The sequence below is a fragment of the Nothoprocta perdicaria genome, unplaced genomic scaffold (genome assembly GCF_003342845.1).
Source record: "Nothoprocta perdicaria isolate Ctin4 unplaced genomic scaffold, notPer1 scaffold_226, whole genome shotgun sequence".
Classification (NCBI taxonomy): domain Eukaryota; kingdom Metazoa; phylum Chordata; class Aves; order Tinamiformes; family Tinamidae; genus Nothoprocta; species Nothoprocta perdicaria.
The window spans coordinates 638484-665093 of NW_020455445.1; the positions used below are offsets into that span (position 1 = coordinate 638484).

General features: G+C 44.0%; 1 protein-coding gene across 2 annotated transcripts in view; it reads left to right on the plus strand.

Annotated features, from left to right (window-relative positions):
• ARHGAP18 (Rho GTPase activating protein 18) overlaps window positions 1–26610 on the plus strand; it is an 84107-nt gene that overhangs the window by 24484 nt on the left and 33013 nt on the right. Inside the window, exons 1-2 of one of the 2 annotated variants that reach the window (XM_026039262.1) lie at window positions 23855–23875; window positions 25026–25225. In XM_026039262.1, the coding sequence (XP_025895047.1) occupies window positions 25048–25225 (178 nt within the window). In that variant the 5' untranslated portion in view covers window positions 23855–23875; window positions 25026–25047. Of the gene's footprint in view, window positions 1–23854; window positions 23876–25025; window positions 25226–26610 lie in introns of those variants that run through there. The other variant, XM_026039261.1, reaches the window with a different exon arrangement.

Genomic DNA, 26610 nt, shown 5'->3' on the forward strand with positions numbered 1-26610 from the left:
TGGGCCGCGAGGCGCCGCCCGTGGCCGGAGCCGCGGCGATGGGCGCGGGCAGCCGCGCAGCCCTCCGCGCTGCAGCGCTCGGGGCCGCGCGTTGCTGCCGCTGCTGCTGCCGCTGCTGCTGCCGCTGCTGCTGCTGCTGTTGTTGTTCATGGAGCCGCAGGATGCAGCGGGCATGGGCGCGGCTCGTCCCGCCGCTGGAGCTGCCCGCAGAGGTGCCGCTGGGAAGGAGCGCGCTTTCCCGGTGCCGCGGGACGGTGCTGGGGAAACCGGCGCCTCGCGCACGCGGCGGGAGGAAGAGCCTTTCTGGGCAAAGGGGGGCAGCGGGAGASGGAGGGAGAGAGGGAAGGATGGACAGACGGACTGAACGTCCCTCTGGACCCCGTGGGGTGATCTCTGAATAAGGATCCATGTTTCCATAAGCTTTGCCAGCTCCATTCTCCGCGGGGCGGACGGGACAGGTAGGTGCCCCACTGARCTGCAGCTGCCCCTGGCCCAGCTGGGGAGCACAGGGGTGAGAGGGGGCAGCCCGGAGACCTGCTCCGAAACCTGGAAAATGTCCCCGTGTGCCRAGGTGCGTGTTAGGAGCGGTGCTGTCCTGCGGATCCCATCCCTGGGATGTGCCGGTGCCCCCGGAGCTGCCTCCGGCGCTAAGGGAGGTGTTGCTGTGCAAGCAGCAGGGATCCTCCAGGAGTTCTTCCGAGGCGGAGCAGTCCCTGCGGGATTAAAGGAGTGCATGTGGGGGATAAAATGTGAAGAGCAACGTCCCTTTCTTACCCGTATCACTGAAATGTGCATGTCGGAGCTCTGTAGAACAGGGGATTCCCACATGGAGTCTGCTGGAGTTCCACCACTCCCAACRTTTTGCAGCTCTCTAAACTAAGGACCCAAAGGGCGACTCTGCCCTTCTCTGCTGATCCATTTGGACCTTGGTCCTCCCATCTTCACTAAGCAGGATCTCAACTCCGTGGTTCCTGTGCTCTGCTCCCACCGCCCTATAGAGAGAGGTCCCCAGTCTTCCCACTTCCCTTCTAAAGGTGCAGCAAATACTTGTAATATTGCCTTCCTCCCTTGGAGAGAAAGCTTGCCTCAAGTTCGGACTATCTTTCATGGGATTTTTTTTTTTTTTCAATTTTCCCAGTCAAATCGATTGTGCTTCAGTATAAACCATTCCCAGGGTGTGCAGAACTATGTGATGATAATAAAAGATGCTCCTGAAGCCGGGTCATTCTGAGGTGCTTTGTGGGAGCAGGGTCTTCTGCTGTGCACATGCTGCCTGTGCAGGGCGCAAGCTCTGAGCGCCGGATGCCGATTTAAATTCTCTTCTTAAAACAAGACAAAACCAACAAAAAAGTCGCTGACTCTAAGTTAGCATCCCTCGTTTTTTTTTTTTTTTTGTGGAAATCCTTCACTTAGGAAGGAATAGAACAGGAATAGGAATAAAAATATTAAGAAGAGTTAAACTAGGTTGAATACTTTTTCAAAAGAGTAAGTGCTAGAGATTACATTGTCTTCTGAGGATTGGTGATAAATAGCTTACATGGTAGAGATGTCCTGGAGAAAGCAAGACACTGGCTGTGCTCCAAATGCGGTAGCATCCTGGGAAAGGGCTGCACTTCCCAACTATTTTTTTCTTCAGGCTTAGGAGGATTCTTTCTTCATAATACGCAGAATTTTACTGATCCGACAGATAAATAATTATCCAGCTGTTTCACACGTCTTGCTGGTCCTTCAAAAGCATGCTGAGCCTGTGAAATGCTTCCTTTAGGAAAGGTGTACCTTCCCACTGGTTCATGAACCTAAAATCTGGATCAGTGTGACCATGATTGCTTTGGAGTTGGACAGTTTAGCAGTATTGGGTTGATCAGAGCTGTCTTCTTTGCCAGGCAGAATTTGTTGCTTTTATACTTCATGTTAAATTATCAATTGGAGGAGTATCTTCTTATAAATACACTTACAGTTTGATTCAGGCTAACTTCTGTAGTGTATGCAAGCTTTTATCAAAGAAGGAAGATTTTTTTAAAAAGAAAAATCACAAAGGCGGTATCATATTGGTTTTTAATTGCTCTCTCTTTTGCATATTGCTTACGTTTTCTCCCTTCCCKGTTTTAACCCATTCAAGCCCCTGTGGCTTCATTGACGGTTGCTGCTCGCAGTTTGGTGCATCCTCTTTTCCCTTGATTCAGATTCCCTTGATTCAACGAAGTTCTAACCTCACTCACTYGCTGTTAGTGTCTCCTTGAGAAAGAAATCAGAAGATAGAAGCCCTTTGAGCTTTGAAGATAACAGCCTTTCACATAGTGAATTGTCCAATATTAAATATATATAAAAATATATATACATATTTAGTATTCACCACAATAGACAGTACAAATCACATAGACAGGAAAATTTATTCTTTTATTACCAGAATTATTTTCCTCATCAACTGTTCAAATATTTACTCAGTGTGATCTGAAGACTTCATGTTTAGTATCTCAACTCAAGGAAAAAACACAGTAGTTRGCCTGACTTCAGACCTTTTCCCAAGGCCTCATCTTCCCGTCGTCTTCCTTTCTCCAGGGAGAGGAGCTCCCATTCCTCTCCCCCTCCTCCTTTCCCACCACTGACTCGCTGCCAGCAGGGAAATCCAGTGCAGTCTGGGACCGAAGCCCTGCGAGGGATCCGTGTGGTGCTGCTCAGCGTCCAAGCAGCGGGTCGTTGGGAATGCCTGGCACGGGCAGACCCTTTTCCCGGTTTCTCCTGCAGTCTGCTACTGCAGCGCGTTTCTGCTGGGCCACGTCAGGCCAGCGCTTGCTCTGCTCTTACCGTGCGCGCTGCCTTCCACGATGCCCGAACACCCGGCTCAGCGCCCGGCCTGCCACGTGCTCCGCTGGTTTTGCAAAACCAAGATCTGTCTCCCACCACAACTGACTGGGCAAAGTCACAGCCATCTTTTACCTGCTGGGTTTACAGGTTCTACATGAGCAGGCGAGTCTTCATCTAAATGCCATGAARAGGCTTTCCTGCCCTGTCAGGATTTGCCTGGCAATTTATGCAGTGTTTATTGTCTGATGCAGAGCGAGGTACTTGAACRCAGCTGATGCACAACAAGGCACCAMGTTGCTCTATTTAGTATTGCATTTGTTTCCTTTGTGCTTTGTGCATACATAAATACACTSTACACTGCAGACACTTGGTTTGTTACCGCTGGGTTGATCCCAGTAAGTCGGGAGGTGGGAGCTGGGGGAGGCCACCGTTTCCTGATCCACTCCTTCCAGATTCCCCCCTTGCTTGGATTCTTGCTTCACCAGTTTGCATGTGATTTCTTCTTTGAATTGATGYGCCTCCTGTTTTTGGTTCTTAATATGTCTTTCTGATAGATGAGAAAGCCCTCCTAGTGCCTGCCAACCTCTTGTTAAGTAACTACTCAATTTTATTTTGCTAGACTGAACAAATAATTCTCTTGCTTTCTCCGGTCTAAAGGCAGGTTTTTTTTTCACTGTTCAGTTTCTCACATGTTCAGCACCCTTCTTTCCATTTGCCTTCCTTTTCATCCTGCCCGCCCCGAGCCCAAATTACATGCAGTCCTTCAGCGACAGCCTCATTGGTGTCACAAATCACCTCCTTGCTGCCATTTACCATCTCATCAAACTGTACATATCACAGTCACATTGTCTTGCCTGGCGAAACATGCTGGAGTGATGTTCTCTGACTTGCAGGTCCTTTCTGGGCCCTAGATTTGCTTAAATTCTGCTGTTTCAATGCCGTCCTCCATTCCGTAGGCATGGTCACTGCTCCTCACTCTGACAYGCATTTGGCACCTGGCAGGATTACAAAACAAGGTGATTTCAACACACCCTGTTGATTACCACGGCATTTGTCATCACGGATGAGGATTTGATGGGATGCTCTTTGCTGTCATTGCAAGTAGTTTATTCAGTTCTGCTCCGTATCTGACCCTTAGATATAAAATGAGAATAAACTGTGCTGAATCAGTGGGACTGGGTAATATCAGGGCCGTCTTAATATAGGCTTGCTTTTTTATTTTAATGGCATTCAGGGAAAGAAATGTCATGCTTGTCTAGCTATATGTAGAGCATAAAAACCCTTTGAACATTTTAATTAAGAGCTTTCCCTTTTTTCCCCGAAATATAGATATAGCCAGATGATGCAGAACATAGTACAGTGTGTTACTAGATGTGGTGTTTAGACTTCAGTCAAAAGACTTTGTTCAAAAGTAGAATGTCATTAAACTTCCAACAAGGAAAAGCCAGAGGAGCCTTGTAAATCTGAACTTTATGTTGGCTTTAAATGTGACTTGACTGGACGATTTTTATATGTGTTTATAAGGGCTTTTTCCTTGAAGAGCAGAATTGTTGAACTTGTTTACAAATCAGCCTAGTGGCATTTTCAATCTGCTTATATTGGCATTCAATWAGGAAATGTTAATTAACTATTATAGCCAGTGTTTTACTCTTGCTTTGTGACTGTTACTAGAGATTGCAGTTGAGAGCCGCAAGGTTTTAGGAGGCAATTCCAGGGGGTTCCAGAAAACATGTGCAAAGTGGGCCTCCTCCTGCATGGTCTGTGTTTCTTTGCTGGCGTTACGGAGCGCGTGTCTCCCTTTTTCCCTCCCGTGGGAAGTGCCGTTGGAGCTGCCGGAGCACTGGCTGCAGGGAGCGGGAGAGTGAGCGGATCCTGCTGCAGGTGCCGGGCGCTGGTGACCGCTCCGGGCTCCCCACTCATTCCGTGACCTCCGGGGAAGAAAAATTCCACACCATTGAATTTTCAGCATTTCCAGCATGGGCTGTTCTGCGCGAGCTGCTTGTTCCAGTGAACCTTTCCCTGCCTTGGTGTCTTGATCTCAAAATATCCCTGTTCAGGCAGGGAGTTTAATGATTTCTAGCCAAACAAAGAGGAAAGGAAAGGAAAGGAAAGGAAAGGAAAGGAAAGGAAAGGAAAGGAAAGGAAAGGAAAGGAAAGGAAAGGAAAGGAAAGGAAAGGAAAGGAAAGGAAAGGAAAGGAAAGGAAAGGAAAGGAAAGGAAAGGAAAGGAAAGGAAAGGAAAGGAAAGGAAAGGAGAAAAGAGAAAAGAAAAAAAGAGAAAAGAAAAGAGAAAAGAGAAAAAGAGAAAAGAAAGGGTAGGAAGGCTGTTTTATTTTGAAGAATCTGGAAATGCAGGAACAAATAGACCTGAAAGGCCGGGTAGTATAATGGCCTGTGAAATGAGCAAGGAAGGATCAGCCCAAGGTCCCTGCTTCCAGAGCAGCGAGCCCTGGTCACTGCTTTGCACCAGCCGCCTTGTTCTGGTGCAGGGTGAGAGTGGGCACAGAGGCAGGGGCTTTACCTCCTCACTCCTCTCCGTGAAGATGATCCATGCGGGATAACCCCTTCGTTCCATGAGTCCACCAAGGCCCGACCCCATGGTGAAGTGCCCCCATGAGAACCACAGGGATTTTACTTGACTTCTTTCTACAYGTCCATCTCTTCTAGGGAGGCCTCCTAGGCCAAAAAAGTGAAAAACTTGTAAAAATACATTTGCTTTGTAACACTCACAGTATTATTTGGAGGACTTGGCAGGGCAGAGGTGAGATTTGAAGTATTTGAGGGGAAAAAATGAATGTTTTTGATAGATTTAGAAATACAGTTGAAGTTATCCCGTACGTGAGAGAGCAGCAAGGTAGGAGAAATGCKGTCTTCAGCAAGTAAGGAAACATCATTATGTGTGCTTGGTGCTGAACTGTGGTAAAATGGTCTGTTTTGCTTGATCTAACATCAGTACAGTCTTTAGCTCACTACTTGTTTTCTTCCTGTCCACCAGTCCTTAAATCACCCAGACAACTTTCTTTCTCACTTGGGAAAGTCAGATATTTTGATTTCACTTCCGTGTCTGAAAATAGGSAGAATGCTTAACAGGACGTGGGATTTTTTTCCCCCCACAATGTTTAGTGACACAGCATTTAGTAACGTATGTTGTTGGTTTGATTCTCATTATTTTCAATCGGTTAATTGTTTTTAGCTGATTTTTATGTAATTGTCAGAACAATAGTTGGCTCAAGTCAAGGTTGCTATTGAAATACTCCCTCTATCAGAAAGTCTCTATGACATCAAGGTACAGGAGTAACCAGTATCAGGAYGTAAATGGGAGCTTTGCCAGTGGTTTAAGCAAGTGCAAGGTTAGGCTTCAACTGTGCAAATAGAGCAAGAAGTTGCTGTGTGCCCTTAAGAGTCATATAACTGTGATTATAGCCGTGGGTTTAAGCCTGTGATCCTGGTGCAAGCTGAGGAGCTCAGAGCAATGCCCGAAGGCCCCGTTGGAGGACCGCCAGGAAGCAGTGGTGAATACTGTCACATACCCAGCCGGCCAGAGCCGGACACCAGAGTTTGCTTAGCTTGGGCCAGTGAAAAATGCTGCTCTCCCAGCGGTTGGTAGAAGGATGGTGGATCCTGTGACATCTGAAAAGGGATTTCTGGAAACTCACAGTTTGATTTCCTTTGCTGGAGCCACATAGGGGAAAGGCACTAACGACATTATCCTTGTGGGAAAGGTCATCCTCATCGTTATCCTTGTGGGAAAGGGCATCCCCAGCCCTCACGGAGGGTGGGTGGTTGGGTCCTACTCCACTAACACAGCTTGGCCATAYCCTTCTCCAGAGAAGCCTGAGCTCCAGGTAGACTTGAGGAATATTCCCTTCACAGAATCACAGGATGGTTGGAGTTGGAAGTGACCTCTACTCCATCCCCCTTGCTCCAGGAGGGACACCTAGARCACGTTACACAGGGTGGCATCCAGGTGGATTTGGAAGACCTCCAGAAATGGAGACTCCACAACTTCCCTGGGCAGCCTGTTCCAGGGCTCTGTCACCCTCACAGGAAAGAAGTTCTTCATATGGAGATGGAACTTCCAGTGTTTCAGCTTGTTCGGTTGAAAGTGTCTCATGTAAATCTCATCATTTTCCTGACTTTTTTTTTTTTTTTTTTTTTTTTAAATCATCTTCACCATCAAATATCTCTTAGGGCTTGTCCTTCACCAGCAGAGGTTTTGCTGCATAGTGACAGAGGCTGCAAGGCCTGGCCACACTAAGTTAAGTGTGGGCTGAAATGAGGGTGGACTTTGCAGAAAGGGGAGTTTCCTTCCAGGACCCACCTACACGTTCCTCAGGTTTTGCCTTCTGGCAAGGGCATTTCTTAGCTGGCTGAGGCAGGCTGAGCCGGATCAGAAAGAGCCAACTGAAAATGTCTTTGGTAAGCCTGGTTTTCAGGTGGGCTGGCTTCTTAACCTGGCTCAGCAGGTGACTGCAGCGGTGGCTGCTGGCAAAAGCAGTGATGGAAACCCCCAAGAAAAGAGAGATCTGACAACCCTGCAGCAGCAGCCTCCAGTTCTGCCAGGTGAACATGTTCCTTCCATGGCTGAGATGTGATGAGGTCACTCAGGTTTTTAAGTCCTGGTCGTAGCTTTGGCCACATCCTGCCAAGGGCTGATTAACTCTTGTCAGTTCTGAGTTGTTAGGAATGCTGCTGTTCCTGTGGTGTCGGTGGTACTGGCAGGTTTTCCCTTGATTCAGRCATAGTCTGTCCTTCTGCAGTCACTCTGAACCTTGTATAAACTAGCTCCATTTTTGCTGTATTTTATTGCATGTCAGGACTGCTATTTTGTTTACATGCAATAGAACAAATGTGCAAAATACATTAGAGATTTAGCATCTTTCAAGGTTATTTAACTTTTTTTTTTAACACAAAAAAGAGACTTCACAAAAAGAGACAAATCCCCCAACTTTGAGTCTTGCAGTCTGTAATGAAGTAAAGTACAACATCTGAATTGTAGTGGTTGGTTGATAAGCTTTAGAAAGCTTTCTATCATTTATTGTATATAATCACACCTTTCTTTTCTCTGAACTTTGCACCAGAATGATTACGTTAGCTTCATGGTGCATAGGGTAGTACATCAAAGCAGTATCACAAATGAGAACTACAATCAGTCGTATGATTTCTTATAGAAAATAGAACCTAGTTTTATCTCGGTGATATTTTCTTTTGCAGGAGTAAAGCAGGTAAGACATTAAATATGTAAGATATAACACATATATAGGTCACTGAAAGTACTAGTGCTAATTACAATGTCCAAGCATCACTCCTGTGACCCAGTTTCTTTCTGCTGTCTCCTTTCAGAGAAAGATATTCAAACTATGGTACTTGTTGCTCTCTAAAGTGCAAGCTAAGAAAAAATACTGTGTTTGTGTGAATTTGTTTCTATGGATGGTATTTAAAAGAACAAATTAAAACTTATTTTTTCTCCTGGTAAGTAAGGACAGTGCATCAAAGTTTGTGAGGATCCCACTAAACACCTCAATATACCTGTTATAATTAAAAAAAAAACATGCTAAATAAGTACATAGTTTATTTTCACCTAATCTTTGAAATGCAGATTAGATGAAAAATCAGGATTTTTCTTTGTATGCATTTGGAGCCATTGCAAAGTGAGGTGGTGCACTTAACCAGTGGCAAAAAAATGCCTTCAGTCGGTGCATCTTCACAGGGCCTTGCCAGTGGAGAGGCCAAGGATTAATTCAGAATACTTAAGCTTATATGCTCCTATTTTCAAACCATTSCAGTGGTGAGCTCTGTGTGTACATAACATCTTGTAGGAACCCTGGAGTCAGTCTCTTAAGGAGATTTCCAGTAACTGAGAGTGCCCTCTCCTATGAATGAAAGCTAGCAGCAAGCTGAGCCTCTTTCATAAGTCTGTCCTTATGTACAGCTGCATTCGTTTGCTCTTGAATCTAGCCTGAGAAAGCCTCTTCTTTAACCACGCTTGTGTTTTGTATGTCTTTGTATACAGCTCTTACAGTTGTAATTCAGTCTGCTGACTTGGAACATGGGGAAGTGATTTTTGATGGGTTTTGATACAAAAACCTGTTATTGGGCTACTATATTTCTCTGTATATGATTCTGATTTCCTTTAATTGTGACTAGAAGTTCTTCTCTGTTCTGATAGATTTCTTTCCTTTCATTCTATACTACCTGAATTGTGTAGGTGTATATGCTTAGGTATGGATAGATGCTCTGGAACTCCGTGGGGATTTGGATTCTGTTCTCTGTGGTTAGATTTCATCCCACCTAAGTATATTTGCCATTTTACATGTATGCCTATTAACCCCTGACTTCAGTTTTAATTAAATTTCCTTTCATTTTGTTTTATTCAACTTGCAGATGAGGATTGGGAAACACAGGCTTCTTGGTACAATGTACAACGTCATTTATTTATGAATAACTCTGATTTAATATATAATGGGGGCCTCATGCTCAGAACAGTGTAGAACTGCTTAAAAGCAATACCAATTGAAACTCTTTTTGGTGAAGTCCATCAGRTATCCCACAATATTATGGTCTTTGCAAAAAGAAGAAAAAAATCCCCAGCTCTGCTCTTGAGAATATTTGGAAGGTTTGAAGTCTTGAAATGAAAAGAAATGAGACAATTTCTCCTTTTAGACACCATTGTTCCAGTAATTGCAAAGACTATTCAACTGGCTCTGCCATCTAAAACTCCCTAGGTGATTAGCATCTCATTTCTCATTCAAGTAACCTATTTCATTATATCATCACACTATTGATATGAGAATTTAATCTGTTCATATTTAAGGCTGAAATGATTGTACTTTTTAGGCCTTTGGAATAGCTAAACGTATTTTATAAGTATATTTCTTATGTTTATACCAGGTTTTATTTTCTTAGAGGCATCACTTGTTTTTGAACAAAAAGATACAAAGAATGGATTGGCATAAATATGTCATTACTGAATTGTTTTCTGCTTGGTTTTAAAACCTTTTTCTCAGTTACGTACAGCCTAAATTAATAAGAATCTTCTGATCAGAATCTAAGATTCTGATAAGAATCTTAGACTGATGAAATATCCAAGTCAAAATATTAGCACGAAAGTAGATGTTTTGACATAGGGTGGAAAAACTCAGAATACTCAAGGAAAAAAAAAAAAAAAAAAACCTATCATCATCAAATGATTTTGCAAGTCCAAGCATTACTTTTGCAGTGTACAATTACCAGTGGGTGAACTGTAGCAATTTTAAGTCTTAATTTTAAATGTCTTTTGTGCTGTGGCTTGTCCTGAGCCAGCCAGCGATGCTACTTTGTCCCATTTCCAGGCTGCCACTGTCACCAGAAGTGACTGCTGGTACTTTAAACACGGAAATGGCTTGCAATAATGCATATATTGTGTAAAACATTTTTACTATACATAGCAATAGCTGTATGTAATCACTGGAGCACGTGTTCTGTTGGCAGCACAGGCCTTTTCCGAGCTTCCMATTCAGCAGTCAGCCGAACTGCATTCTCGTTGCAGACAATGCTGTGGAAATGCAGGATTTTTCACGTACATTTTTCAGTGTGCGTGGCTGTTTCGCTGCCTGTGAACGGCGCTGGGATTTTCCTGTTCTCGGGGCGCTGGTGCTCTCTTGCACAGCGTGTGCCAGGGACTTCCATGAGGGCTCACAGTGCAAGGAGCAGGTTGTGCAGGAGGAATAAAGAGGAGAAAACCTACAGTGCAACAAAAGAGCCTTTCAGTGGAGGGATAGCTGAACTCTACAGACAGTTTGAAAGACTGAAAGCAGAATTCATCCCATAGCGTTTTCTGTATAAATGTGTCAAAGACAATATAGAATCCATCTTGCCCTTTTATGGCTTTTTTCAGTGTGGAAAAGGACACCCCCTCCGCACGTTGTTTCTGTGACAAAATTCAAAATGAAATGGAGGCGAATTTATATGGAAGAGGATCTGGCCAACTCCAGTTGATATTAAAATTTAATCAAAATAATGAAGCAAATAGGGTTTTTGTTTCTTTGCTTTTGAGCAGCACCTGATCAATTCCCAGAGCTTCCTGCGCGGGTGAGCTCAGGAAMGGAGCAGGCCGATGCTGAAATAGTGAGCAGGATAACTGCTGAGGATGGCATTTTCATCCGTTATCATACAGCACACAGCAGAGCATGTCCTCGAGAGGAAGGAAGAGGGAAGTTCCCCCCGTAAGTCTCAGTGGGAGCCAGAGGAACTCCTAGCTTGACAGTGTCGGAGCAGCGATTGTTCTGTGAGCCTCGGAGTACGGAGCCGGGTGTTGGTGTCTCCTGATTGGATCTGCAGCCCGTCACAGGCGACCACAGAGACGTGTGCACTGCTGACTTCCCTCTGTGGCCACACCAACCCCTGCCAAGGACTTTGCACCCACACAGCAGGTCCCCCAGTGCCCCCTTGCAGCCTCTATGGGGCACCGGGGCAGTGCCGTAAGGCTCCTATCCCATGGYCCTGCTGGCTGCTCTCCTCTCACAGCTGCCCAGTGGGTCTTACTGCATGAGTGTGCAGAGGCTGTGAGTAAATCCACAGGGCAAGGTTGTCATCCCGATGGAGAGCAGGACATTCACTTGTTGATGCAGAGGCTGCCTTTGTGGCTGGTCGACGTCTGGAGATGAAGAACACGCTTTCCTCAGCCTTCATCTTGATCCCAAAGCACACTGCCTTGCTCACTGATAGTTGTGCACGAGGGTGTTCTATCAAGCAGTAACCTGACAGTTTTACCTCAGAAAGCCCTCAGCCTTCCTTATGGTCTTCCATCTCCGTGAGCCCATATGCCGCCCGGTCTGCTTCCAGCCGCCGGCCATCTGAGATGCACAGGAGTGTCCTGCTCTGCTGAGGACTCATGGTGTGCTCAGTGTGCAGTTAGGACATCCACGTCGCGCCCTAAGGAGGACTCCTGTGGCCCTTTCAACTAGAAGAGGCCACTGCTTGTTTTACATGACCAGGCCTCTTGGTTCTGCTTTTCCAGAAGCACCTGCTCTGCAAGGTTGTCACCCCATTGCTGCTGCTGGGCATTTGGCACTTGGCCAGCTCATCATCTGTTTGGATGAGCTCTCCATGATGTTTTTGAAAACATTAAAGCAAGGAGAGGTTGCCAAGGAGCCTGCATGTTCTTTCTGCTAGATGCACCACACTGCCTGCTCCATCTTGTCTGGCTTGATAGCTTGGAAGAAAGCCAGGGAGGTTGCAAAATCCAGCTGTGTCAGGCTCACATATGATAACCCTGGACAGATGTGACTCAGTGGTATATTTTGGTTCCCATAAATTATGTCGTGCAGGTGTTTCCTAAGGACCTCTGGGATTAAATGGCTKTAAGGAAAACTAACGACGAGGCTCAGTCTGAGTCCTGTGTCCCGTTTGGGGAAGTCTTCTGCAATGTCAAGGTTAATGAATAATACAGGGAAAAAGTACTGGCACAGGGTGTTTGTATGTGCATGAGGTAGCCTGTGTTTGAGAACAGGGGGATCCAAGGATCTGGCACATGTTTGATAAGGAATGCAGAATTGGRCTATTCCAAGAAGGGTGTTCAGATGATGGTGTCTGCCTCTTTCAATCACTGGAAAGTGTGGGGTGGTTTTGAGGTATCACCCCTGGGTGCCCTCCAAGGTTTTCCAGGGTGCCCTCTGAGGTTTTCCTGCAGTGAAGACAGTTCAAACAGAAGGACCTGAGCTGAAGAGCATTCCTTGGGCAGTCTTGTGGACAATGGCACAGTCTTGTGGCAGCTTCTGCATATTATTCATACAAACATTATTTTATGTACATGGTAAGAAAATGCCACCTGGATTCTCAGAGGGCATTGAACACATCATGCCAGCTGACTTGGTTCAAAATGAGCAGTTAGGAAACAGTAAAGTAGGGAAGATGTCTAGAGAAGGGGAGTCAGTGCAAATAGTCTCAGTTCTTCATTGCATTTTCCAGATTTTCAAAGAGCAAGAAGATCTAGGGACCTCAGGTAAAGACAAACAAGGATGGCAGATACTATCAAGTGCACAAATCTATTTTGCATTTAGAGAATTGAGAATCCAGCAAGTAGTACTGTTTATGTATATGGATATTTGTCGTCTTTGAATGCCTGCATTCTCCCTTACGCCAAATAGAGTTATAGATTTTGTGTTGCTGATTTCAGCTTCCCCTGATGTTGCTCTGCTGACATTAAATACAGGGTTTAAATCCTTTTGAAGCTGACAAATGTTTGCTCCATTTGGTAGCTTCCATTAAGCTATTAGAACTTGTACTGTCCTTATAATAAGTCCTTATAATAATAATAAGGCTTTGTCCAGGTGCTTTGTGAATTTTTAGGGTTAAGGAGAACTTCAGAGCAAGAGTTACCCCAGAGTCCTGCCCAGGCTGGCAGGGGGTGGATGGAGCCRTGGGGCCGTGCACAGCTGGGGCTGGGGTGGCCTTGCTGGGTGCGAAGCAGCTCCTGATCTGGTTTGCCTCACGACTCCTTCCCATCCCTGTCTGGATTTGTAAGAGCTCTCTGTATCCCAGTCAAGCCCATTCAGTCGCTCTTTCCTCCTTTGGCCTTTCCCCCAGATTTCAGGCTTAGGCCACTGTCAAAACACGATGCTTTCACATTAGTTATAATGGAATTTTTCTATGTCACTTAATATTGCATGCAGCATTTTTTTTTTCTGCGTACATATGATCCTGTATGAAGACATATGGTATTTATTTGTAGAAGATGTGTTTCATAATGTGAAGTGCAGATGCAAGCTTTGGGAGCTTGGTCCTGTAACTGAAACCCACAGATAGCAATACTTAAGTGTACATGGTATTGCTCTTGTTCTTCTGTGCACAGTCTATGAAAATAAGACCAAAGAAAATATAAATGTGTATTTATAGGAGCATCTGCATATGTATAGTACCTTATTTCAGGCTTTATGCAAAGTATTGTATTTCATTTTCATTGATTATTACTGACGGTTTGTAATTGCAGCTGCTTAGTGTTGTAAGTGAATATGTGCTGTTTGTACCGTTTATGAAAAGGACCATGTCWAAAGTCAAAGTCATTAATTTAATACTCAGATACAGGGGAAGATTTTAGAAAAATGGAATGGTGTCTTTTTTTGCCTGCATTAATTGCTTTGGTGATTGACCCTCCTCAGGAGGTTTTTGTTTGGGCATGCAGCCTAAGRGTTACAACTAATGCTAATGATGCAATCACTTTGAAAAGACTGATTGATAGTTACTTAATGTTGCTTTGTATAACTGATTGGCATCTTCCCGAAATAGGGCTGATAACATTCTCCGTGATTATTGTTCTAAAAAGATACCAGCTGGAAAAACGCAAGTGCCACCTAGATGCTGATTTAGAAACTAGTATCTGTCATATTTATAAGATGCTAGTAAAGAAAGGGGCACTGGTTAGGAAGAAAACCAGAGGACTTTCCTAAATAACTTCTTTTAAGAATTATCATCTAAATAATCTCAAAACCCAAGGGATTCCTAAATTGTTTTTACATGATACCTAAATCCTGGAATTTTTGCGCTCCCTGCCTGCCTCCTCTTTTTGACATACATCATTTAAACTAAAGTGGAGCTCTCTCGTTTAGTTTCTATAGTTTTTAAAACACATTATTTTTCTCTCTTTGTACTAGCAGCCCATTTTTTGGACTGTAGAACAGTTGGCCTTTGCGTTCTGTGAGCATTGACCTTCCCTTTCAGCAAACAGCTTTGAACATCTCTTGCCTACCTAAAGGAAACGGCTGCTGTCTCCCGTGCCTGGGCTCCCCTCTCGTGATCCCACTGCTCCTGTCCCCTCACGGAACAGGAGGAATCAGATCTAAGAGTAAAGGAAGAAAAAGGGTAGTGCTGTGAGTGGAAATAAGGATTATGCATACAAAATACTAGATTAACTAATAACAAAGTACCTAGGGGATTTTGTTTTTAGGGTTTTTCATTCTGAACAGCTGGTTGCATTATGTAATTAGTATATTTTATAATATATATAGTATTAGTATATCMTTAGTATAATATTAGTATATTTTTAAATTTTCACCGATTGCTTCTTGACTRTTTATTCCCCATTGTTGGTTTCGGACTGTATTTCCTCTGATTCCCAAACGGATTTGTTCCTCTGATAACCTTCCTTCCCAAACTCCACATTGTCCTTCTAGAGCTTGACATCAGAAAACACGCAGTTTCTTCCACAGTTTCTCTTTTGCCAACGATTGTGAGCAGAAAGGGGTTTTGTTTGTTTTTATTGTTACAGTTTTTTCCCCCTTAACCTGTGGTATTTTGAAACAAAYGAGCAGCTGGAGCTCTTAAATTACAGGTCATGCTTCTCTGGCAGGGCCACTGCTGGCCTCCAGACTTGCACATCTGTACAGAGATTGGCGAGTGAAGTGACAGACAATATTTATACAGTAAAGCTTTTCAGGGAGCTTGGTGGAAAAATCGACACACTTTTATATCTTTCCTGCCCACGTTTGGGAAACCAGAGATGGGAACCAAGGCAGAGGGGGCAGGGCTGGCTCTGGCCCTTCAGGGTTTCCCGCTTTCTGATTTATTTACTGACCTCTTAAAAACAAGCACCAATATGATGGGGAGGGAAGATATTAACGTAATTTTATTTCATTCTGTGGGGTTCCCGCTGGGCTGGTGAACCTCTGGCCGGCTTAGCCAGTGCCTGGTGTGGAGCTGTGAGGGCCATGGGGAATTTAGCCCTTACATCCCGGCCACAGCTACTCCCCGGGAGTGTTTGCCGTGAAAAAGAGATTTGCAGGAAAGAGAAGCGGCAGTGGCGCTGCTTGCCTGTGCCCGAGGTGGGCCTCTCTGCCCTTCCCCTTGTCCCCACGGGGGCTTCGGGCCTCCCTCTGGCATTTTGCCTCAGTTTCTGGGCAGAGCGGGGTGCGTGGGCGCCATGTTGTGGAGGGCTGCCTTGCACAGGGCTCCCAGTGGCTCCTCCTGCCTCCCAGCACGGTTCTCTTCCCGGCTCCGAGGTGGGGACTTGCTTGGGAACGAAAACAAGCTTCCTTACCAAAYGTCTCAGGACTCTGCCTTGGCTTTGCTTGCATGCTGCTTGGGAAGGCTCAGACACRTTCATTTATGATTTATTCTGTGTATCAGGCCTGTATTGTTGCGAATTGACTACGTGTGTGAGCCGTTTTCCTTCAGGCATTAAGCAGCCTTGCTGTATTGTGCTGCGGGCCCTGTATTTTTAACTGGCAGGGTTATAGGTCTRGCCAACAGGTTATTTAACACAGTAAGAGCGAAGGCTTTTACGGAGCTGATTGCTTTTAGAGGCACAAAGGCGACTCCAGTATCATTTTGTGTCTATAACTGTGCTTTACCAGATGGTCCTGGTGTTTGTTGGGAGAGCTGAAGTCGGGCTTTGCTGACAGGCTTTTTTCTTTCGCTGCGAAGAGAAAAATAAATTATTTAAATCTTTCCTCCCTGTGCCTCTCAATAATGGAATTACAAGTACTGTATCTATTTCACTTTCCGTTTTATTCTCTTTGATATTTGTAGAGTCTGAAGTAATCTTACACAGGTTTTATTCTTTTCTTTGTGTGAAGATTAGTTCCAGTGGTTTTCTTACAAGATTATAAGCTTCCTTTTTTTTTTTTTTTTTTTAACAAAAAGCGTACTTTTGAACTATATATGGTATGTCTGAATATTTCCCCAAGAGTTGCTATAGAGAACATATTTTGCATGTAGTTTTGTAATTATATTAGTTGTAGTGAATGAAAAGAATCCGAATTGCAGAGGAGAACGTCTGTGTCCAGATGAGGACGGTAGCTAGAAGGAATGAGAAAGGTACGGAAATGGACTAGGAGACAGTGAAAAATATGTCAGAAAAGATTCAAGTGACTCCACAATTTCCCTTCTTTTCCTAGCTCCGTGCAATATGTTTTGTTTAAAAGTAGAGCTTCAAACATGATTAGGGTTGGCTGTAAGGGAAAGACGCTGTATGCTGAGTTTCAGGACAAACTTCTGTTTTCCTTCAGTGGAACTCAGGTTCTKTAAAGACTTTCAGATCTTCTGGAAAGGGGCAGAAGTTGTTAGGGTGCTTATCAAAATGTTGCTGGTTGTGTGACTCTATGCATGCAGGTCATCCATTAGGTTACTTCTTCGCCCTCTTTTCCTCCCTGGGGCATTTGGTCTAGGAATACTGATTGCTCTTCCTAAAATGTATGCTCTTGAACCAGAAATTTCTACATGTTGATTAAAAATACATATATCTTTGAGGGTCTTCATTCAATCAGTATGAGAGTTAAAATGTTTTAGACTGGCAGAACTTGACACACCAGACTTTCCTTCACTGGGTGCATGCGGAAGTAAACACAACATTGTTTGCTTCTCATACTTACTCTCAACTTAGCAAAATGTGACAGTTTTATCACAAGTCTGATCGTGTGTGATGTTCTATTTAAAGCTGTAAATCCGGGTGCCACGAGACTCACCTTTCGCTAACAGAAATAAGCAGCCTTCTCTCTCATGTGGTTGCAGAATAAAGCTAAAAGCATGAAATGAGGATATTGTTTGGGAAAAAAATTCCTTCTCCCCCCTCCACTGAACAAGAAAACCCAACTAATTGTGCTGTGGGGATGTTTTTTTTAACTGTAGTTTTGAATCCTGCATTTCCATTTATGCAGTTTCACTTTTCTTCTGAAGGAATCAGGAAGGGCATATCAAATAATTTTCTTTTTTTTGCAGATGTTCACAAAGATACATATTTATATATGTATGTGTGTGTGTGTGTGTATACATATTATATATGTAATAGCTGTGGCACCTTCTCTGCTAAAAAATTATTTCACATGAACACACACTGGGGCCAATGATCTTGAAACACACTGTGCAACACCATTTGAGATGGATGTATCTGTGTGTACTGATTTACTGCAATTATAAATGGGAAAAGTATGTAGAGTCTTAATGCCTGTAGAGGAAAAGTTGGTTCTTTTAACAAAGAAGTCATGAAATAGTTTAATCTTCTTAGCTCATGAAAGCATACATAGTAGTTCTTAGATTTTGTCATTTTATCTGAAATCTCTTATTTTCAGTGCAGTAGATTAAAATATTAAGTGTAATATAAATGCTGCACTGAAAATAGGAGATTCCAGATAAAATGTAATATTCTGTGTCATTGCCACAACCTTAAACCTTTCTTGTGGTCAGTCAGGACTTTCTTTCTGAAAGGGGAGCAGAACTTTGCCTAAATTCCTGTTTTACTCCTTTGCTGCTCACCCTAAGGAAGATTTGGGCAAGATTGAACTTACAATCAGTATTCTGATTTGTTACTCTGTCTTTTCACATCCTATATGACTTTTCTGAAAAGACTGAATCACAGAAGAGCTTACAGTCACTGAGGAAAAGAATAACTAGAAGGATGCACTTTTTACAGCGGTTGATGTTTTAAAGGCTGAATGAAATTCAGAAAGAGAAGCTCTGTCTAAACCTTCTTTAATGCCTTTGKAAAGTTATGAAGCACTTTAAAAGGGTGAGAATTACTGCACTGTTCTGGATACCACAGGTCTTAACTTGGGTCTAGTTAGTGAATAGTAAGGGAGTCCCTGCTGCTCAKGAATAAAGGCTGGTGATACCAGGTTTTCTTTGCTGGTATGTTATAGCTGTCAATGAGATAAAAAAAAAGAATAATAAACTTTTTAATATGTTAAGCCATACAAAAAGTCCAAGACATTTCACATTTTTTTCTCTCTCTCTCTCCTTTTTTTTAACTGCAGTTCGGCAGTGTCACTACTCTTATCACTTTGTGCACAGTAAAGCAAAATCAAGTTGCTTTAGAGCAGCCTGCTTTGGCAGGCACGTGAGTTAYGATTTGACCTTTTGTGAACAGAGGACTTTCAAAGATGCTCAATGCTACAGTGCAAAATATTGAATCCTGTGCAAGATTCAGAAAAAAAATGAATAAAAATACATTTTTATGAAAAAAAGTGTTTTTAAGATAGGATTGTGTAGCACAGTGTTTCCCACCTCAGGCTGGATCTTTTCTGCGCTCTCTCCCATGACCTTCCTGCCCGTGAGAGCAGTATAGGAGTCCCACCAAGGGAAGTGCCTTTCTGGACATCACTTCTTAGGCAAAGTGTGCAGCCCAGCCCAGGCTCTACCCACCTGATCAGCCCTTTCTGAGTTAATTCAGTTGAGAAGCTGTGCTCAGAGTTTTGCTTGGCGTTTGGGGCGGTGGGGAGAGATGGGGARGGGAAGCTCAGGCATTCAGAGCTTTATCTGGCCCCACACATCTGTGGTGAAGGATGAGAAGTGGAGAAGGAGACTGCATTGTTTCGCTCTGCTTATCTCTCCTTCTTGTTTATTTGGATTTGAAAGAACGCGGAAAGTTGTGTATATATATTGAAGAGCGCAGCATCCCATGCACGTGATTGCTCAGTAAATAGACTTTAAAATGACTGCAGTCCCCAAAGGCATTTTTTTAATTGTCTAAAACTTGTTAGCCYTTGTACACACTTAAATTTACTTCTGTAAATCACAGTTTTACTTTGCAACTGCTATGTCAACAAGAGAGCTGTTTTGAGAATGCAACTCTGTTTACAGCCACAGAACTCATTTATTTTTTTCACAAATACACAACAGTACTTGCTTATAGCTGCCTTGCAATTCAGTGTGGGTCAAATCCTGGTCTTCAAAGCTACGTGGTCCAGTGGTGAAGGTCTCCAGAGACTTGAGAAGGTTTCTTTTTTTCTATCACGGACATGCTCTGTGAACTTGGAACAGCCCGCTTCACCTCTCCGAGCCAGCCAACCACCCTCTTTTTTTCCCTTTTCCCAGCATTGTCTATCTTGTTTATCAGGTTATTTATTAGCTCTTACTTGTGTTTGTATGGTGCTCGGTGAGCCCCAGGATCAGCTGGGGTGTGGCTGCAAAGGTAAGAAAAATGGCCTTTAAGTAAGCTTTTAACTGGCTTTGCAGTCATCACTCCACTGGCATGTTTTAGAAGCTGCTGCGTAATATAGCTGTAGTCAGATAGGATTTCTAGCCTTTATTTAAATTTGTTTAAATCTGAAAGGACAGCCTTATTCTACTGGAGTGCCAGAGCCTGTGCCTGAAGGAACTGCGGCGCTTTAGGTGTTGCCCATGAAAGAACCCCGACTAGCTGCAGTCAGGGCTGCTTACAAGAGCTTGTAAGGCCAAGTGCACAGGGGCTGTATTTTCAGTGCACAGCCCAGGCGTGTGTAACAACCCACTGTGACAAATAATTCTACTGCTTGATAATGCGTTGAGGTTTTGCATTGTTCTCAATGATAAAGTTGGCTAGTGTAAATAATTCGTAATACTTTTAGTGAGGCAAAAGATTGAATTGGCCTTCAGTTTGGAGCCTGTTTAAAGACAACGTTCAAGGCTCTTATAGACATTGTCAAGCAGCTTGCAGAAGACTCTTATTTATATAGCCCCAAAGAGCTGAGGCCTAATCAAAGCCAGACACTGGCCGCAGTGAAGAAGAGGCCTCCTTCCTTGTTTCGGTTGTAACACCTTATAAAGTTATACTAGTTTTTTACCCAGGCCAGAATCAACAGATGTTTCAAGCCAGGCTTAATTTGGCAAAAAAAAAATCAACCAGAAAAAAAAGGACTCTGTACAGAAATTCCTGATTTGCATGCAGGAAAGTGTTTCTAACTCCTACCCCATTCTTCCCTTTCAGTCTTTCAGTTATGTTTTTTTTTTTTCCCATAAAATAGATAGATATTGGACTGCAGGGTCTGATGTCATCCTTGCTTTTTGTTCCTGTTGTATTTAATAGCTGGATATTGTGTTTTACTGGAAGAGATGAGTTTTCCATGAGTACAYTGTTAGACCAACTCCACTTTGCTTTCGGCAGTGCTGGTCTGTTGGGTTTGGTTCAACAGTGTATTGGTAGTCCCTAGGTTTTATGGCAGTGAACTCATTTGCATTTAGTATTCCTACCTTTTAGCATTTTGCATATCTACTGTATGCGTGTAAGGATAACCTGCACTTACTGTGCTTGTATAGGGTGATGCAGAAAAAAAGAAGATACTCAGATCCAAGATTAGTGGCTAGTACTCTAGAATTGGAAAAGCTACCTTGTCCTGGTCACTTGCTGTTTTAAAGGGCACCACAATCCTTATTTCTTAAGGAAGAAAGGTGGAAGTCAGGGCAAAATTAGCTTTCTTTGGCTTTGCAGATAAATTCATTCCAATTGAAAGCAGACCTTCCTAACTGGTTAATCTCWGKTAGTAAGTTTCTTGCTATCTGGCTRCTGTGGTTTTCATGTATCGTATCACTTATAAACTGCTAAAAAGACAGCAGAACAGGCAAGATTTAGATTTTATGGGAAAGAAAGAATAAAGCACTGAATGATGAAAATTTGGCTGACAAAACCTGAAGAAAAAAATGGCCCCTTTTTTACTGCTGCGTAAAACAGTGATAAATGTTATGGGTCATGTTTTCTTATGGGCCGAGAAAGGCAAACTGTTGGTTGCAAAAGGAAAAGCCTAATAAAAGAAAAGCAAAATATTTATCTTCTCCCTTAAGTACTTGGCACAACATGGAGCTCACCAGTGCCTACTGAAATAATCCAAATCCCTTTTCTTTTCTTGTAAATTGTGCCCTCATAATTTTGCAAAGTATATAATGTGTGGTGTTCATTACAAGAACTGTTTTTAATGGCTCCCCTCTGGAAGATCTGGAGTGCTTCGTCTTGCATCTTCAATGTTTCTAATAAATAAGTGCATCTCTAGTGGGTGGGCCAGGAAGATTAACTCTGGTGAGAAACTGCAATAAAGAGATGTTCAGCTATATTGAAGACCTGGTTTTATGCCTGGGGGCTCAGTTTTGAAATGAGATAAATAGGAAAAAATCCCATAGACTGCAAAGGGCACATGTCTGAATATCAGAGGTCAGAACTGACTGTATAATTTGGAGATAAAAGTATTGCACTGCTCCCAGTAAAGCTATTTAAAGAATAAACTACATGCTAATGATTGGAAATAGATGTTAATAAGATTTTAATGGAGAGAGTTTGAGAATGTTGTTAGCTAAGACTCAAGTGCAAATAAGGGTTTTCTCTGGGGAAAAAAACTTGCAATAAACTTTCCTATATATTTTTATTTTGTGGCATACAGTTGGTACTCACTAAACAAATTTTGGGGAAAAGATTGAATTTGGTGGGGGATGATTTCAGAAAACCCATATTCCTGGTTTTGTCAGCAGAGAACGAAAAATGAAGATCTTAATTGTCAGCCTCTTCCCTCCCCCCTTTTCTTTTTATTCCTTTACTTTCCTCCTCTACACCAACGTGATGATGCAAAGGTTGTCCTCATTATCCTCAGAGTGTCTTTCTCATTTTGCTTCTCCATGCCCATGGGGGTCCGTAGGGCAGAGGGAGCTGCGGATGCTCAGGACAGCTCGTGAGCAGCTCATCAACATCCCCCTGGAGTGGGGCACCTCAAGGAAGAAGCTGGAAGTAAATGAAGTGAGAACAAGGTCAGGGCTGAACTGTGTAGACTTGCCTGGTTCTATCAGCTGAGGTTTTCGCAGCTATCCTCTCTCCTTGTGAGGTCTGTTTGTGTCCTAGCCCACAGAAATGATCATTGTGGATGTGGACAAATGCAGAAAAAGAAGATGGCTTTGAGAAAGTTGGCAACTTAGCAAAAGATTGGGGAGAGCAACCAGACAAAGCCAGACAAGGAAATGCAAAGAAACGTAAGTTTCTGCAGCAGGATCATCTGTGGCCTCAGCTCTTCCCAAGCCAGGCTGCTGTTGACTATAGGGCTGATAGCTTTTAACAGAGCTAGAAGCAAAGTGGAACCTGAAGGAGAGATTTCTAGGAGGGCTGTGATAGGAGGGCTGTGATGTTTTGGGGCAAATATTGCCTGGGTGATTTTCCTGATGTCTTRTGTGCTGCTTGCTGTGGGCCTTCCCAGTGAGAAGCAAGCATCATTGCTTGCTCGAAGGCAGGGGTTGCTGTGCTGATCAGAGACATATGGAAGGGTTAGGCTGTGCAGAGGGGCTGCTGTGAGAGAAGGAGCTCGTGCTTGATTGGCTGGAGCAGGCCCATGGGTTGCAGCAATGAGCAGGAATAAGGAACATGGTCCTGGAAGCAGCTCTCCAAGCAGATGCSAGTGGCCTGTGGCTGCTGGGTGTAGTCTGAAAGATTTAGTGGAATATTTTCCACACATAGCCCCCATAAATGGGCCTTCTGGCTAATATCAGGTGTATGATTCTAGACACAGACTTCTCTGAGATATAGTTTAACTTGGGGTCCATGGGGAGTTTCCATTTTTGGAAAAGCAGGATGCCTCTTCCGTGGAAGTGCGGGCAAGCCCAGCTGCCTGCGGCGAACCCGTGCCCGTGGGCTTGCCGGAGCACCCGGCGGCGCGTGTCCTCGGCCGGCGCGGCGCCTACATCCCGCCCACGGCGGCAGAGCAGGAGCGGGCTGTTCCAAAGGTGAAAGGCCCCGMCGGAGGAGCGGGCGCCTGCGCGTGTCCAAGCTCAAATCCAGCTGGGCTGCTAACTCCGCGGTTCGCGTGGACAGAGCCTGCTYGTCCACCAGGAGGGTCCAGGCTGCTCGGAGCCCCATGGGCCGCATGGAGCGATGGCTGCCAACCCGTCCCGCCTCCCGCTTGCTTGAAAAGCTGCATCGCGCTTCCCACAGCCGCCTCACCCCCAGAGGAGGCTTCTCGTGCACCTTTTGGCAGTGATSAGTGGTGGATTTGCAAGGAGGTCACAGAACATGTCTGCAAGGAAAGGCAGACGAGCCTAGGTAGTTACCAGGAGAAACTGTATTTATTGGCTTGCACATGCTCCCAGCTTGGCGCCCCAGCTAAACGCTCTTCTCTGTTTTGTCCCTGGGCTTTCCAAYATGGGGGGGCTGTGAAGGGTGTTGGGGTGCACGTTACCTTGGGAGTTCGTTGTCACTCATTAACTTGCACCTGGAGCAGAGAGGCGGGRTGGGCGGCAACCGACAGGCCTTCCATACGGCTCTTTACCTCTAAAGGCAAAGTCCATACAGCTCGTGCTCCTTATCGGAGCCTCAAGCACGCATGGTGCGAAAGGATTTGCGGCTCGGACACACGAGGGGCTTATCTGCAGGGAGCCAGGTATGGCCAGCGGCCTCACGGTGACCAGCGCGCGGCCGCTGCCCCAGATAACGCGAGCGTCAGGGCTGGGCGCTCCTGTTTGAGCCCCTCGGACCCAGATAGCCCAGCCAAGCGGCCAGGCAGGGCTGGCTCTGCCCGTTTGCACTGCGATAAACCCACGGGGCTTGTGCTTTGCTCTGCACTTGCTTCCCTCTGGATAAGTGGTGTTTAGTAGCTATAACCCCGAACCATGCCTGCTTTTTATCTCTTAGCTAGGGAGGCAAATCTAGGCGTGAAATACATGCAAAGCTGTTCCTGAAATGTTAAGAACTTATTTTATATTTTATGTTTTTGGTGTTTTTTAATACAAAGAAGAACTTGGGGCATACTGGCGTAAAGCAGAATACGTTAGTTTAGAGAAGACCTTTGAAGGTCATCTTGTCCAAGCTGCCCTTTGGTCAAAGTAGAGCCAACTTCAAAGTTAGATTAGGTTGTTATTGCCGTAATTCATCTCCTCCTCCTGAAACTTTGAATCAGCTTGTGGCATTTGATTTGGCATATCAGGCTGTATGGGTGACCTGTAACTTAAGTGATACCATAGCAAACTTTACACTTTTAAAGATGAAATCTTTGCTGGGTCAGTGGTAATTTTGCCATTGATTTCATGAGGTCAAGACTAGCCCAGAGGTATCAGCTTGTTAGTTGCAGCTAGAAAAAAGTGAAACCATTCTTAAGGCTTTTGACGGGGATCTTTCATTTTAGCCAAATGAATTTCCTAGGTTCTACTAAAAAATAGTAGCATCAAACTATAAAAATGGTAAAAATTCCATCAAAGAGGAAGCAAGATAGAAACAAAAAACTTTTACACTCAACTGTTTACAAACTTTACTTCTAGTAATTCTACTCTCATCTTGTGCCATCTGTGATTAAGGTAATGGATATAACTTTGCAAATAAATAAATAAATAAAATAAGCTAAAAAAACCCAGCAGAGGGAATGAGTAGCTCGAGCGATGAGAACTTATTCCATGTGGAAAATCACTTCTCAAAATCTTGTTGTGAACAGTGCTGCTGGGAAGATACCTCCCTTGAAGTTGGTGGAATTGATTATTTTGCGTTGATATAAAGATCTAAAAGAAAACCAAGACTTGATTTCTGTTTTATGTATATAGCCGCAGGTCTGGCCAGTATACAATGAACCATGAAAACTCCAAGAAGACCCCTGATGGAGCACCGTTTGATCGCTCGGGTTCCCAGGACTCCTTGGATGAATTGTCTATGGATGACTACTGGAAAGAACTTGAAAATATTCATGAAACCAGGGGAAATAATCATGAGGAACAGGAAGCACTTGTGGTGAAAGAGCCAGATGGTAATGAAATTCATTGTCGTGCATGATCAGAAGTTTACTGCTTCGGGGATTTAGTTTAAGTCTTATTTCAAGAGATGGYACCCAGCAAAAACACTTTTGACTGTTGAAAATTCAGTTGTCTCTGACACACACGGCCAGAAACAGGCAGTGCTCTGAAGGAGAATCGTGTTGGAGGAAAATAGAATAGTAATTTTCCTTTAAATGATATTTGTAGAAAATCAGAAAGATTTGYGTATTTGCAAATTATAGGAGCATAGGCTTTATTTGCAGTTTACTGTTAACTTACCCTTTCATTCCTTTGTGAAAGTAATCTGTTATTGTAGCTATTGTGGGTAGCAACCTCATGATTTAGAAGACAAGTCAATGATTAACTATGTTTAAGTTTAGTAAGTAACTTCTGGACTTACAACCGTAACTGCTGGGGTTGTTTTGTTGTGCTATTTCTGTTTCTCTGAAGCTTCAAGCATGGGTCATTGCTAAGGGCAGGAGCTTACAGGAAGTGRGAAAATTATTTTTAATATGCTATCAGACAAATAGGAGAAGTGTTTTTAATTTGACTGCTCAAGGAGAAGTTCATTTTTAACAGTTTGATCCCTTCCCCTCTCAGAATCTTACGAGAGGCCTTGAAAGGAGCTGGAGCCTTGAAGCTAAGCAGCGAGTGTTGCCTTTTGGCGTAGCCTCTGGGTGGCCGAGCTTCGTTACCTTCCCAAGGTGTTTGTGCTCCCGGCTCCCCAGGTGCTTTGAATATCAGTGTTAATGGCTGACACCCTGTGCAGGCAGCAGCAGGGCCCCTGGAGAGCGGGGGACGGCTCAGAGGCAGCGCCGGCCTCCTCGTGACGCGACATGGAGGTTCTTCCTCCTGCCCGCTGGTGCCGCTGCCCTTCAGGCCCCTCGCTCCAAGAGCCGCCCTTTCCTTATTCATTTGCCCACGGATGTCAGCACGGCCCAGCCCGCTACCAGGCAGAACTTAGTGGCAATGTTTAAAAGAAAGTATGATGAGATGGATAGCGATTTCAGAAGCAGAAGCTCTGCCATCAGTGGCAGTATTTGATGGCTTTCCCCTCGTTTGTGTGCAATGATCTGCTGATAACAGAGACTTTATCAGCTTTAAGATTAAAGCAACGATTGTTTTGTAGGCTATCAGCAGTCCGGTGACCCTGTCGTGAGAGCTGATTAAAAAATAGCATTAAGGTGACTCCTGTGGACTGGTTTGTCCTTCATCAAATTGAGCTAGTGGAGAGCTGTAGGATTAATGTATCAAGAAAACTGTCCAGAGCCCATGTCAGTAAAGGAGCTTAAAAGATTGAGGACTGAATTAAAAATCAATGAAGCAGCAATGATGAGAKGCTTTCAAACTTCCCCATGCACATTTATAGCTAGGCTAC